General features: G+C 45.4%; 1 protein-coding gene across 4 annotated transcripts; it reads right to left on the bottom strand.

Moving 5' to 3' along the window:
• Positions 1-336: 336 nt before the first annotated feature.
• Positions 337-10,821, bottom strand: GPR161 (G protein-coupled receptor 161). 4 transcript variants are annotated; one of them, XM_032098610.1, is made up of 8 exons: positions 10,734-10,821; positions 10,021-10,110; positions 9,265-9,281; positions 8,565-9,155; positions 7,321-8,045; positions 5,698-5,802; positions 4,336-4,455; positions 337-3,030 (listed from the first exon to the last, which is right to left on the bottom strand). In XM_032098610.1, exons 4-8 carry the CDS (start codon positions 9,002-9,004, stop codon positions 2,783-2,785), a joined length of 1,638 nt encoding a protein of 545 aa, XP_031954501.1. In that variant the 5' UTR covers positions 9,005-9,155; positions 9,265-9,281; positions 10,021-10,110; positions 10,734-10,821; the 3' UTR covers positions 337-2,782. The 4 variants fall into 4 exon arrangements, with proteins under 4 accessions (XP_031954501.1, XP_031954503.1, XP_031954500.1 ...); XM_032098612.1 differs by lacking the exon at positions 9,265-9,281 and having other exon boundaries at positions 8,565-8,976; positions 9,070-9,155; XM_032098609.1 differs by lacking the exon at positions 9,265-9,281.
• Between the last annotated feature and the right edge of the window lie 1,017 nt (positions 10,822-11,838).

Here is an 11,838-nt window from a genome sequence, read left to right as displayed (position 1 = left end):
CCCGCGCCCTCCGGGCCGCGAACAAGCGCGAGGGAGACGCTAACGGGGCGTGGCCACTCCATGAGGGGCGCGGGCGGGGCGTGGCCCCGGGCAAGGGCCCCGGGCAAGGGCCCCGCCTCGGGATCACACCCGGCACGGCCGCGCTCCCAAAGCCGGCCCGGTGCGCAGGGAGGAGCCGTGCTCCACCCAGGACACCTCCCCGTCCTGGAAACGGCTCCAGTTGCCGCGGCTAACAGGTCCATCCTGCCAGCTGGACATACGTTTGAAAGTAAAATATTCAAACATTAATTTAAGTTGAAATAATAGTACAAACAAACAAACATCAGGAACTGAGGATAAGTTGTTTTTTCTCTCTTCTGTATTTAAGATGGGAAATACAGTTTTACAAAATGTGTGCATTTCTCAATTACCGCTTTTGTTAACGACAACTCAAGTGAGAGAACGACTCCGGTAATAACAGAGTTACGGAAGGGTTATAAGGTGTGTACAAAAATACGAATAACATTAGCGATATTAACTCTGGCAGCCAAATTCAGCCACGGTGTAAACTCTTGCAACCCCCCTGACCTGCCTGAAGGCTGTATTTGTCTCAGAACCTGTGTGAAAAACGTGTTTTTTACACAATACTATCGCTTTTGTGCTTTCACACGTGCCTTGGAATTTTTTCTCCTACACAAAAGAGCGTTTTGGGCCAGCACCGACTCCTCCACGATGCATTCATACTTGCACGTGCCCTTCTGACATTCAGCAACGACTCTGCTCAACTTGTTCTGAAGCAGGAATATGGAATAAAAGGGATGCAGACAAAATACCTCCAGGCAAGTGTATAGCTTAAGGAGTGTTCAGTACTACAAGCAACTGTGATTGTAATGTTAATGACAGCAATAATGACCTCGATGCAGGGTGTTTCCCGGCAAATACTGGGATTTTTGGTTCTTTTTTTCCTAAGGTGTGCCCACAGATGCAAATTTCTCTAACACATAAGAAGTAAAAAACGCAGGAGTTAGAATCTCACTATTATTAATTGGTTTATTCCTGCATTATGCTAGGAGCCATCTTACTGGAGCTTAAGTGTTCTTGCTCTAACAGCCTGTTCTTAAATCAGCAAACCATGTACTGAATTTTAAGCATGCAGTTATATTTTACATGGGAACGCAGTGGGATTCAGGCTAGTTCAGAAAGTCAAGTTGCTTTGTCCAGAGATGGACATAAGCTTGTGCTGAAATACATCTCTGAGTTGGGAACACAGACAAATAGGATGTCTAAATACAGTACTGGACCGAGGCTCTGCCTCACAACACTTCGCTTCTGTGCCTCTGAGCAAGTCACACAAAGACAAAACAAGTATACGCCTCGTTTTTGCCCAGATGGAAACATCCTGCTCCTGATTTCCAAACAACCTGCAGCAAAACCTCATACAAAGAAAGCACTTTGGGGAAAGGTAGAGGCACAGAGGAGCAGACAGAGTAAACAAATGCAAATCCTTGGTCCTTAAGTCCATTTGCTACTGACACCCACCCCCAAGGAATTATCCTGCTCACATGTCTTCCTCTCTTTGAAATACGAAGTAAGGCAGGGCTGTAACCCACCAAAGTAAGGAAGGGGATAGCCCAGGAAGGCACAGAAAGGTTCCTCAAGCTGAACATACTCATATGATCCACCTCATCCCTCTTTTCCTTACAAACCTTCCCACCTTTACAGCTTGTTTCACCGCCAGCAGCTTGGCTGTGCCGAGTTCCCCTTCTTTGGCAAGGAGGGCTCATCAGCCCTCTGACAAAGGCCTAACAAGGTAATGTCTGTACAGTGCTTAAGAACATGCAAAGTGCAGTGTAAGTGCCAAATGTTCTTATTTTTGAGATTACTGAATTAATACTCCAAAGAAATAGAAGCACTGAGGTAACTACAGCTTAAATACTACATTCCCTCAGGATTTAAAAAAACCAACTTTCTTCTCTCTAGAAGATGAATCCTGAATATGAAGTGGTAATATCTTACTTATGTTCTCTCAAGCTTAGCACGGCCACTCAGTGCCCTTTTAATAACAGCAAAACCAGGGACATGAGCTGAAGTTCTCAGAGAAACTAAGAATTCTGCACTAATGATTTCCTCAAATCCCATCTCTATGCTGTTCCCAGCCCAGGTCTGCTTCTAGCCATTACACCCAGAGGAGCTGGAGTCCTGTGCTACCAAGCAAAGCAGAGTCCAGTATCAGATCTGGCATTCTGAACAGAAATAAATATCCCCCAGCAAAGGTAAGTAGGACCATAATCCGCACGAGCTCTCTGAAAAGTTCAGGTTTTGCCCTTAGTGAAGTCCTTGTTCCTCAGCTGGGAGTCTCTGATAGTAAGGCTTTATCCAATGCACAGGCTCATATCAGAGCACTCCAGCTATCAAGTACCAACTGATTATCCTGGTGGTCAGAAGAAGATGGATGCAACAAAGAATTAAACACTGCACATACGTTTTCTGTTTTGTTCCTGTATCAGCTTTGGCCAATAATGGACCCAAGATTCAACTGACTAATGATCTGGTCAATGAAACCAACCCCTGCATTCCTATGCACTGTGTGATAATGACATGGCAGAAGACTCAAAGAGCACCCTAAGCAGTAAACAAACACTGCTGCAAAATGCTGATGCAAGTACCAGAATTCAGCTGTTTCCATGTGTTGAAAAAACATTGGAAACATCCCGACACGGTATCCTGGTTCTGGTGAAACACTAACAGCTGCAGTAGGCCCCGCTTAGTGGTTTCGTTCTGTTTTCTTACTCCAGTGCTTGTGTCAAATGTTCCCTTCATCGATGCTCTGCAACTTCAGTCTTTGGCTGGCATGGGGCCTGGCACCACGCCGCGTGTTCCCACTGCTTCCTGCCAGAGTCCGCAAGGGGAACAGGGCTCCTGGTAAAGCATCTTCCCCAAACAGGCTGAGTTTCGCATCAGCTTCAATAGCTCTGGCCAGACTGGCTGCGTAACTGTCCAGAGATTTATGGACTTCAGCTTTTACATAAAGAACAGAATTCTTTGCAGCTTCTGAAAAAAAAAAAGATAACAGTTGATGAGCATGACTGTGCAAATGCTTGAAAACTAATATAGATCCTGTTGTAAAGGCATGATCATGCTCTCTGCAAAATAACTACCCAACAGAGCACATTTACCAACAATATTCAGGCTTCCTACACCATTCTGTGTCCACAAAGCTTCAGAGTGGGATAATCTGCATTGATGCAGTCGTTTTGGTAGCATTTGTATACCTCTCTACCCACCAACATGTTGAACAACACAAGAGTTCATCCCAAATGTAACTCTTCAGTGAGGCTGCTGAAATAATTTAAAGCCCCAGGGATCCTGAAAACCCTGAGACTCACCAGGGAGAACTGCTAAACCTTTGGGGACCTGAGCACTAAGATTTCCCTCTTTCACTCAGACAAGAAATTATATGTCTGCTCGTATGTAATCACTCAGAAAGATAGTGGGAAATGTATGCTAATGTATTTGTACAAGGGAATATTCATTTCATGCTGGGAAGAGGACAAAAGGGAATTTTGCCAAGATCTTTATAAATTCCATTGAAAGAGTTTTCTCATTATTTCAGGTTTTATTATTACTTGATTCTTAAAGGCATTCTGCTTATTTTCATACTGTCCACAATCATATATTGTTTAGAAAATTCAGTTGTTATTATCGAGTCTTCTATTGAAATTATTGTAACTATCAGCCTAAATTAATGTTCCAACATTTTACAGATGATCACAGCAACATTCTGGCAGCCCAGAACCAAAAAGCAAGTTGACTGAAAAAAGTGCATGTGGTTCATCTGTTTTCACCCGTACCTGCTGAGGAACACACCCAGTAAAGTGAAGTGGAATTTAAGTAAATAAAAGTAAACTAAACAGAATAAAATTATATTCAGTTCATTCAAGTCTGTAAATGGAAGAATTTCAAGTCTGTAAGTGACAAAGTTGAGAAGAGACAGCAAGTGAGAAACACAGGGATAATGCAATCAAAATATGAGGGCAGGAAAATATATGCCCTGAGAAACAAAACAGACTGTAACAGCCACCAAGATGAGTGGAGTTGCAGAGAGGATACCGCTGTGCAATATAATTTTTATATGGCAGGGAATCCCAGCTTCTAACTCTTGTCCTTGCTTGCTGCTCCTTGAGATCTGGAAGAAAGACCTGATTTTGCTTTCTGTTGTAGCTGCATGAATGATCAGGTCTGTTAAGGCAAACAGTGGTCAGATACTTTTCAAGACAATTCTCAAGGTCCTGGAAGGCTTCCTGAGCCTACAATATAGTTGACTCTGAGCATTTTCATACTTACTCCTACACTCACCTTTAATTTGCTCTACTTCATCTTCAAACGTCACTGAACTCCTCCTTCGAGGGGGACAGACGCAGTGTGGGGCGAGAGGGCCATCTGAGCTATAATCTTCAAGAAGCATTGTATCTGTTCCTGAAAAAAGCAAGAGTCCTCAAGTAAAACAGTAAGACTGGGATACAATATGGTGGCAAAAAATTTTCAGCAGTTCCTTCAGAAGATGTCTAAACCCAGCTTTTGTGAGTAAATTTCAGCTCAAATTAAACACTGCATGGAAAAAGAATGAGGTCAGTTTTCATTCAAAGGATTGGGAAACCTTCTCATTAGAGACTGGGCATTGCAGGCCCCAGGATCATGTACTGCATGCAGCAGGTAACACTGAAGAGGGACTAAGGCTTCCTTCTGCTCTTCAGTAACTCACAGTAAAAGCATCCAAGTGAAATAGTATTTCACAGTGGATCACTGTATATCCATTCCCAGACTATGGACTGTGCTCCCTCCTTAACCAACAGAGGTACTTCTAACAGCATTTGGTGTCTCTTTAGTTTTGTTCATTTGTTTAAACTGCTTTCACAAGATGGTAACACCACATCCTCTTCACTGAGGCAGGTTTACCAGGAGGCTACTCTCCTTTATCACATACAGCTGCAGAATATCCACAACAGGCATAAAGCTACCACCACAAAACAACTACCAAAAATAAATCCCAGCTCCACAGACTTCCTTTACAATTGTAGGAAACAACTCCCTTACACCAAGCAACCTTTTAAAGATCCCCCTCTGGTGTCTCTAAAGCAGAAATACTCTCTAAAATAACTACTGTAGTTAAGGACTGGTAGCTGAGTTAACTGCCAGAAAAATCTAGTGACAGATCTGGACAGAAAATTACCATCAGAACTCTTTTTTTGTTTTCCAAACCATCTTCAGTTGAGAGATCTTAAGTAGTAATGAAATCATAAGCTGAAACCATCCCAAGTGTTTATGTTTACACTGCAGGATGAACAAGACAAAAAAGTCTCTTACAGAATAGGAAACAGAGAAGCACATTCTTCACAGCACTTTGTTGCTCTGTTCCTTGTGGATACAGAGAAAGTCTCTAAACAACAGAAACTGAAGAAGGGCACAAAAGCAGTGCATCTGGTTCCCAGGACACATTACCAAGGGAGGGTCATCATCCAGTAAGCAGCATTTTGCAAGTAAATCTATCAAGAGCAAGGGAGGAAAAAAGCAACTGCAGTTTTGTTGTAACAGCTGGAACAGATGCTCCATGTCATTCGTCCACCAGGAGACATCTGTGGGTGTAAATACTGACTGTCCATGAGAGTGCTGCCAAGTGCAAACTTCTGTCCAAGTAGGGAGCAAGAGACTTGCAGTTACCTGAATCCTGTGAGCAGCTGAAACCCGTGTCTCCTGTGCTGCTGCTGTTTCCCAGTGGCCTCCCACCCGCCATGAGGGCAGTAAGGTGAGGAGATAGTCCCAAATCTGCAAGAAAATTTTGCTTTTGTTACACAGTGAATGGTTAAGGAATTTGCAAGAGTAAACTTCTCTTCCAGTAATACCACTCCACTGCCTTATTTATTATTCTGCATATAAAACTTACCTTGCTGATGCAGAGAGCACAGCATCAGGACTTCTGGACTTTACATCTAAGAAATCCAGTCAGCAGCTCTCAGGTTCGGAAAGGCAAATCTACTTTCTCCCTGCAACATGTCCCTCCCACTCTTTTGCAACTGTGTGTGTTTTATCAGCCAGACAAGTTGAGCACCAAGCAAATGCTCTCATATGGATGGGGAGATTTGCCAGGTACCTTCTAGACAGAGAATAACCTGGTAGCCACTGGCAGCTGTGACAGGCCATTAGTGTGGGAAGAAGCTTATGAGCAAGGCTGAGGCACAGAGATGCCCAACTTCTTTCAAATTTCCAAAACAAGAAGGGAGCAGATCCTGGGATTTTTACAAAGGTGCTGTCTTTGGATCCCACCTTGAAATTTTGTTGTGGGTTTGTTGGGGGTCTTTTTCCCCTCCCTATCAGCCTCCAGCTACTACATCTAATAAGAAGCTGACAGCTTCAAGTTTATCACTTGGAAAGAGAAAGAAATTTCCTTTCTTTTCCCTCCCCACCTCAGTTTCCAATGTATTAATCCATAGTATTTCTTGGATACAGACTTGCCAAAGCTCCTGCAGCTTGTGATGTGGCTACAGCTCCATAACTCTTTTATTTACATGACAGTCTCTTGCAGTGTTCCCAGGCTGCAGAAAAGATAACGAATGCCTTGCTGCTCTCATCTTCCTTCTGCATTTTAGATCATCCTTCCCAATTAAATAATTTCAGGTTTTGCCTCTGCATTAAATATCCCTTGAAGATGTTCTGTTTTCGGAAGCTTCTGAATAGGACCAGGGAAATTATTAAAAATCTCAATGTCATTGCTTTGCTACTTAAAAAAATCCCAAACCACCAAACTGAGCAACTGGAGGTCTCAGTCTGCAACATGGGGAGACACCAAATAGTTCTATGGTTTTACACGGTTTTACTTTGTTTATGATCTTTTCTTCACAACCATTAAGCCTAAAAACTGAACTTGCAGAAGCAGTTACACTGGTGGAACCTTACTGGATTTCAGAGAGTTGTAGCATAAGGCCATTAATCAAAGAAAAAGTGCTGCAAAAAGTACTGTCGGTAGAGCTCAAATCTGGGCAACACAAAATGGAAGGCACACAAAAGGAAATGCTAAGAAAGAACAAAATAAATTATTTTTATTAACCTCATCACTATGTCTTCTCTGCCTGAGAAAGTTTTATTATAGAAGGAGAAAGACGTTAACTGCAAAAAAATGGAAAAATTCTCCATTCAAATGTCTATAACCTGACTGATAAAAGACTTCGGAAAACTCCAGAAACATTCAACTTTCGTTACAGAGCCCTGAAACATGCCAAACATAGGCAGACAAGAAGCCTTGCTCTTAGTAGTATTAAGGAAGTATCTTTTGCAGCTAAATCTTACCTGTGATCCTGTTGGAAATGCTGAATAGCCTTGATGTCCTGTGCCGCTGAACAAAGGACTCGCGGTAATACCGATCCCCAAAGCACATTCCCAGGAGTTCCTTGCGCACTGTCTTGTTCCACAGCCCATAAATTAGCGGATGGCAAATGGCACTGGAAAAGGACAGCCATGTAGCCAATGTCTCCAAAGCAGGGGAAATACTGTTTTTCCCCCAAAGTGCCTCTGATGTAATTACCACCATGTAAGGCCCCCACGTAATGACGAAAGCCCCGATGACAACCAAGATGGTTATGAAAGCTTTGCACTGATTGGCTGAGTAAACAACCCCTTGGAAAGCGTTCCTTCGGCTGCCAGAGGAGGACGTGGAGGTGCTGGAGTTCTTCCTCCCGTTCCTCTGCGAGTCCTCCTCCACAATGACAATGCTCCCACAGTGGATTTTGCGGGCCTTAATCCTTGCCACGCGGAATATGAATCCATAGCAGATCATCATGACCACGAAGGGCAGTAGCGCACACCAGATCTGCCAAAAGGCCGTGTAGGCAGCCTCCTTGTGCCAGGCTGCCACACACATCCACTTGAATTGGTCAAACTCCAAAGAGGACCAGCCAAAAAGAGGAGGGAGGCAGCCAATAAGGGAATGCAGCCATACGTACACAAGAGCTACCACTGCTCTGTTGCCCGTTATCTTCATCGGATAAACCATTGGGTACAGCACAGCGTAGTACCTGGGGGGCAAGAAAAGAAGTAGTCCACAGGAGCATATAAGACATACAATAAAGAAAAGAACATGCTTTAATGATGTTGATATCTAGTTCTTTTTTCTTCAAACAAGCTCAGAAACTCTCTTTCTAGAAACAGTTACATACAGGCATCACTGCAGTCAAGACTATCAAACTTGGATGAAGGCACTCGTGCAACCATTACATCTGTTCCTACATGTGAGCGTATGCTTAGGGTATAATCTGGAATTTTAAGTCACTATTTCATGTTTATCAAATAGTATGTTATTATACCATCAAGAGCTTTAAAAAACTCTAGATGCATCTCTGCATTTTCCGTTATTGATGACATCATTTTCTCTTGCTCCACATCAAAATTTCACAAGGGGCTGGAGGAAAAATGTCACTCCAGCAGTACACCATGTTCCCCTCTGCAGTGCTTCTCAACTTTTATGCACAGCCAGTGAGTTACTCTACGAGATGAGCACATAATTTGTTGCCATTCATTACCAAAGAGCAGCTTACCGATCTACAGCTATGAGTCCCAGAGTGAGCATGCTGGCTGAGCTGATCAGCATGTAGAGCAGGGCTGAGAAATTGCACCAAACAACCCCGAAGATCCATTCTCGCCTGATGGAGCTGGTGACAACAAAAGGCAGCACCAGCACAGAGAGTAGGAAGTTGGAAAGGGTCAGGCTGAACACAAACTTGTTGCTCAAGGTGAGAAGGTACGACTTCCGATACAGGGTGACGACAATCACCAGGTTGCCCAAACAGATGAAGATGGCAATGACGATTATAGCAATGGACTCGGTTACTCTGACTGCCCCATCTTCCTCTGTGGTCAGGTTCCTCAGGCCCTTCCCATTGCTGAGGGAGGAATTGCTGGTCATGGTCAGAGTGTGCAGATCTGGAGCAGCCAAGACATGCTGAGCAGCTAGAAGCAGAACAACGCTCAGAAACATTCAGGTAGTAGTTCTTCAAACTCTTTCCAATGACTGGAGGCCCTTTTGCCTTTGTTAAAATTTACCTGTAGTATGTGGGAAACCATTTTAGATGGGCAAGTGAAGGGGCAGTAAATTGCCTATGGTCACACCAAAGATGACAACACCAAGCCTGAAACAGGGAAGACAAGAAGAGGTGAAGGGGGGGAATAAGTAAGAAAATAAGCACTTTTTACTTCAAAAATTTCTAAGGATCTTACTTGTTTCTAAATCCTACTTACCAGCTCCTTCATCTAGGCTGTGAAGAAACAAGAATGTCACTATCAGTCTTTGTTTCTCTTACTTTAAAGAAAGTCACTTAAAAAAAAAAAATCTGCCTGTTTATCCTGATTGTTACCTTGTATTCTGCCTATGCAGCATTTGCTGGTGGTCTATGGATGCCTGGCTAGTCATACCCTGCTGACTGTTTCGTAACAGCTGCTAAGTAACATTCAAAGACTCAGGGACCACTTCATGTACTCTCCCAACATCATTTCTCCACGTTCATAATCACCTTAGCTACAGTGCTGATTGTATTTTATTGCCTATACCAAAGAACTGGGGGAATTGGCTTTCTGTATGAGAGGTCTGAAAGACACTTCCTCACATTAAGATGAGGTCCATGCTATAGAAATGCTTGAGAACTTTTAATCCTTGACTTCTCAGTGTTAGCATCCATCCCACTGATTCACAACCTCATCTTGTGAAACCTTGTTATTTCTCCCAATTCCTTAGCAATTCTTCTTTTCCCTGCTGCCTCCCAATGACATTCACTACCCACTTAATTCAGTTCTTCAACCATCTACAGCACAGCATAGTAAACAAACAAACAAACAAAACCAAAAAATGCAAATATGCAGACCAAAAAAGTAAAAGAGTCTACCAATTAATATAAAGTTGATTTTAGCATTACTTGGAAGTAAGAGACTCAGGAAAGTTATCTCAGCTAATTCTGCAGCTGTGCGAGACATTGGTCCCAGACAGACGGGAGTACTCACAGAAACACTTCCATCTGTGTGGCTGCTGTGGCATTAGGCAGCAGTGTCAGCCTGGAAAGACGCCTTTTTTCCATTTTTATCTGTACTTTCCTAAGAACATAATTAAAGACATTACTGGGCCATGCTCTGTAAAAGCGTAACTTAGCCCTTCCCTAGCCTCTGACTGAGGATGTTTGCAAAAACACTTCCCCTCGAGTTTCTTTCTCTCTCAGCATGCCTGCACCACATCTGTGTGCCTTTCCAACACTTTTTGGCCGGAGCGGGTTTTGGAAACGCAGCTTCCATCGCGGCCGCTCCCCTGCGATAGCGATGCCCGGGGGCACCTGGCGCTCCCCGTCCCCTCACGGCCCTGCTGCACCCTGGGGGCGAAAGCGGCCTCCGGCAGAGGTGGCCCTCCCGGGGCAGGGCAACCTGGGGCGGGGACAGCACCGCACCGCATCCCATCCCATCCCGTCCCATCCCATCCCATCCCATCCCTGCCGCGGGCAGCGCGGCCAGGATTCCCGCACTCACAGAGCGGGTGGGACCGAGTTGGAAATACGGTGCGGAAGGGGGGTTTCGCCATTTTACCCCGCGCTCCCTCCGGCAGCGAACAAAGGGCTGGAACAGGGTCCTCCGCCCCGGGCATCCATCGCCTCCCCCCACCCGCCGGCGGCGAGCGGGTCCCGCCGCCGCTCCCGCCGCCTCTACCCCCGTCCCGGCTCCGCACTCACCGCCCACGGCCGCCGGAGCGGGACGTTCCTGGCTGAGGCGGCCGGGACCCCCCTGCACCGCCGCGGCCCCAGCCTCCCCCGCCATGGCCACGGCCCCGTGCCTGCCCCTCCCGCCGTCCCGCCCCGCCGCCTCAGCCAGCCGCGCCCCCTCCCCGCCCGCCATGTTCTCCGCGGCCGCCCCGGGGTGGTCCGCGCACTTCCCGGGAGCCCAGTTCAAAGGAGCGGGGCACATAATTTACATGGATGAGGTAAAGTCACTTGCTCCGGCTCGTAGTACCAGGCAGTCGCAGAGCCTAAGTGCCAAGACTTCCTAGACCCCAAAACACTATTAAAAGTATCACAGAGAAGATTCGGGGGAGTTTTTCCCACACACAGGCTTGAAGCAACACATCGGATATAGGTGTCAGTATAAAGGGCACAGTATAAAGGGTGAACGATAATTAAATGCCGTGCTTGTGCATCCCTAGTTCCTGGCTTTCCCTTTCCCTGGGGGGAAAGAGCGCAGAGGTGACTGCCGTGATGTGAGCTGTTCTGTGTTTTGATTGCACTGGGTAGTTTTTAATGCTGCGGACATCAGTTTCCTGTGGCTGCTGTCTCAGTTTGCTCCAATGCTCCAACAGCAGGAGCTGGACCGTGTGTCTTGCTCCTGTGCCAAGGGAAGTCCATAAGGAGTTAGTCTGCCCTTTCAGTGACACAGAAAAGCAAGACAAGCACCCACCCATCACTGCTGGAATACTAAGCTAATGTATCATTTTCAACCAGTTCTATTGATGCTTTTCTACAGGACTTTTTTAAACTTACCACGCCATTGCACTTTGACATTTTAAAAAGAGCATCTTTGGACAGCATTCAAAAATATATCAAATCAGCACAGGCGATTCCACAATGAGCAAAAACTGATGCACAGAAGTTCAACTCAAATGTGATGAAGAACATCATCTTGTCCGTCTTGTGCAAGTGACTGTGCACTGGTTGCCCAGAGAGGTTGTGCAGTCTCCCTTGCTGGAGATATTCCAGACCTGTCTAGATACAGTCCCGTGCCATGGGCTCTGGAATGACCCTGCCTGAACAGGGAAGTTGGACCAGATGATCCACTGTGCCCCCT

This window comes from Corvus moneduloides, chromosome 2, assembly GCF_009650955.1.
Source record: "Corvus moneduloides isolate bCorMon1 chromosome 2, bCorMon1.pri, whole genome shotgun sequence".
NCBI lineage: Eukaryota > Metazoa > Chordata > Aves > Passeriformes > Corvidae > Corvus > Corvus moneduloides.
Note: the sequence above shows the minus strand (reverse complement) of the source record. Positions and strands in the feature narration are given on the sequence as shown.

Excerpts from the sequence above, each read along its gene's own strand:
- GPR161 (XM_032098610.1), bottom strand. The coding sequence starts at position 9,004 with ATGTTTCTGAGCGTTGTTCTGCTTCTAGCTGCTCAGCATGTCTTGGCT. Across the intron at positions 8,046-8,564 it reads GGACTCATAGCTGTAGATCG|GTACTACGCTGTGCTGTACC; the intron begins GTAAGCTGCTCT and ends CTTGCCCCCCAG. Across the intron at positions 5,803-7,320 it reads CATTTCCAACAGGATCACAG|ATTTGGGACTATCTCCTCAC; the intron begins GTAAGATTTAGC and ends ATTTTCTTGCAG.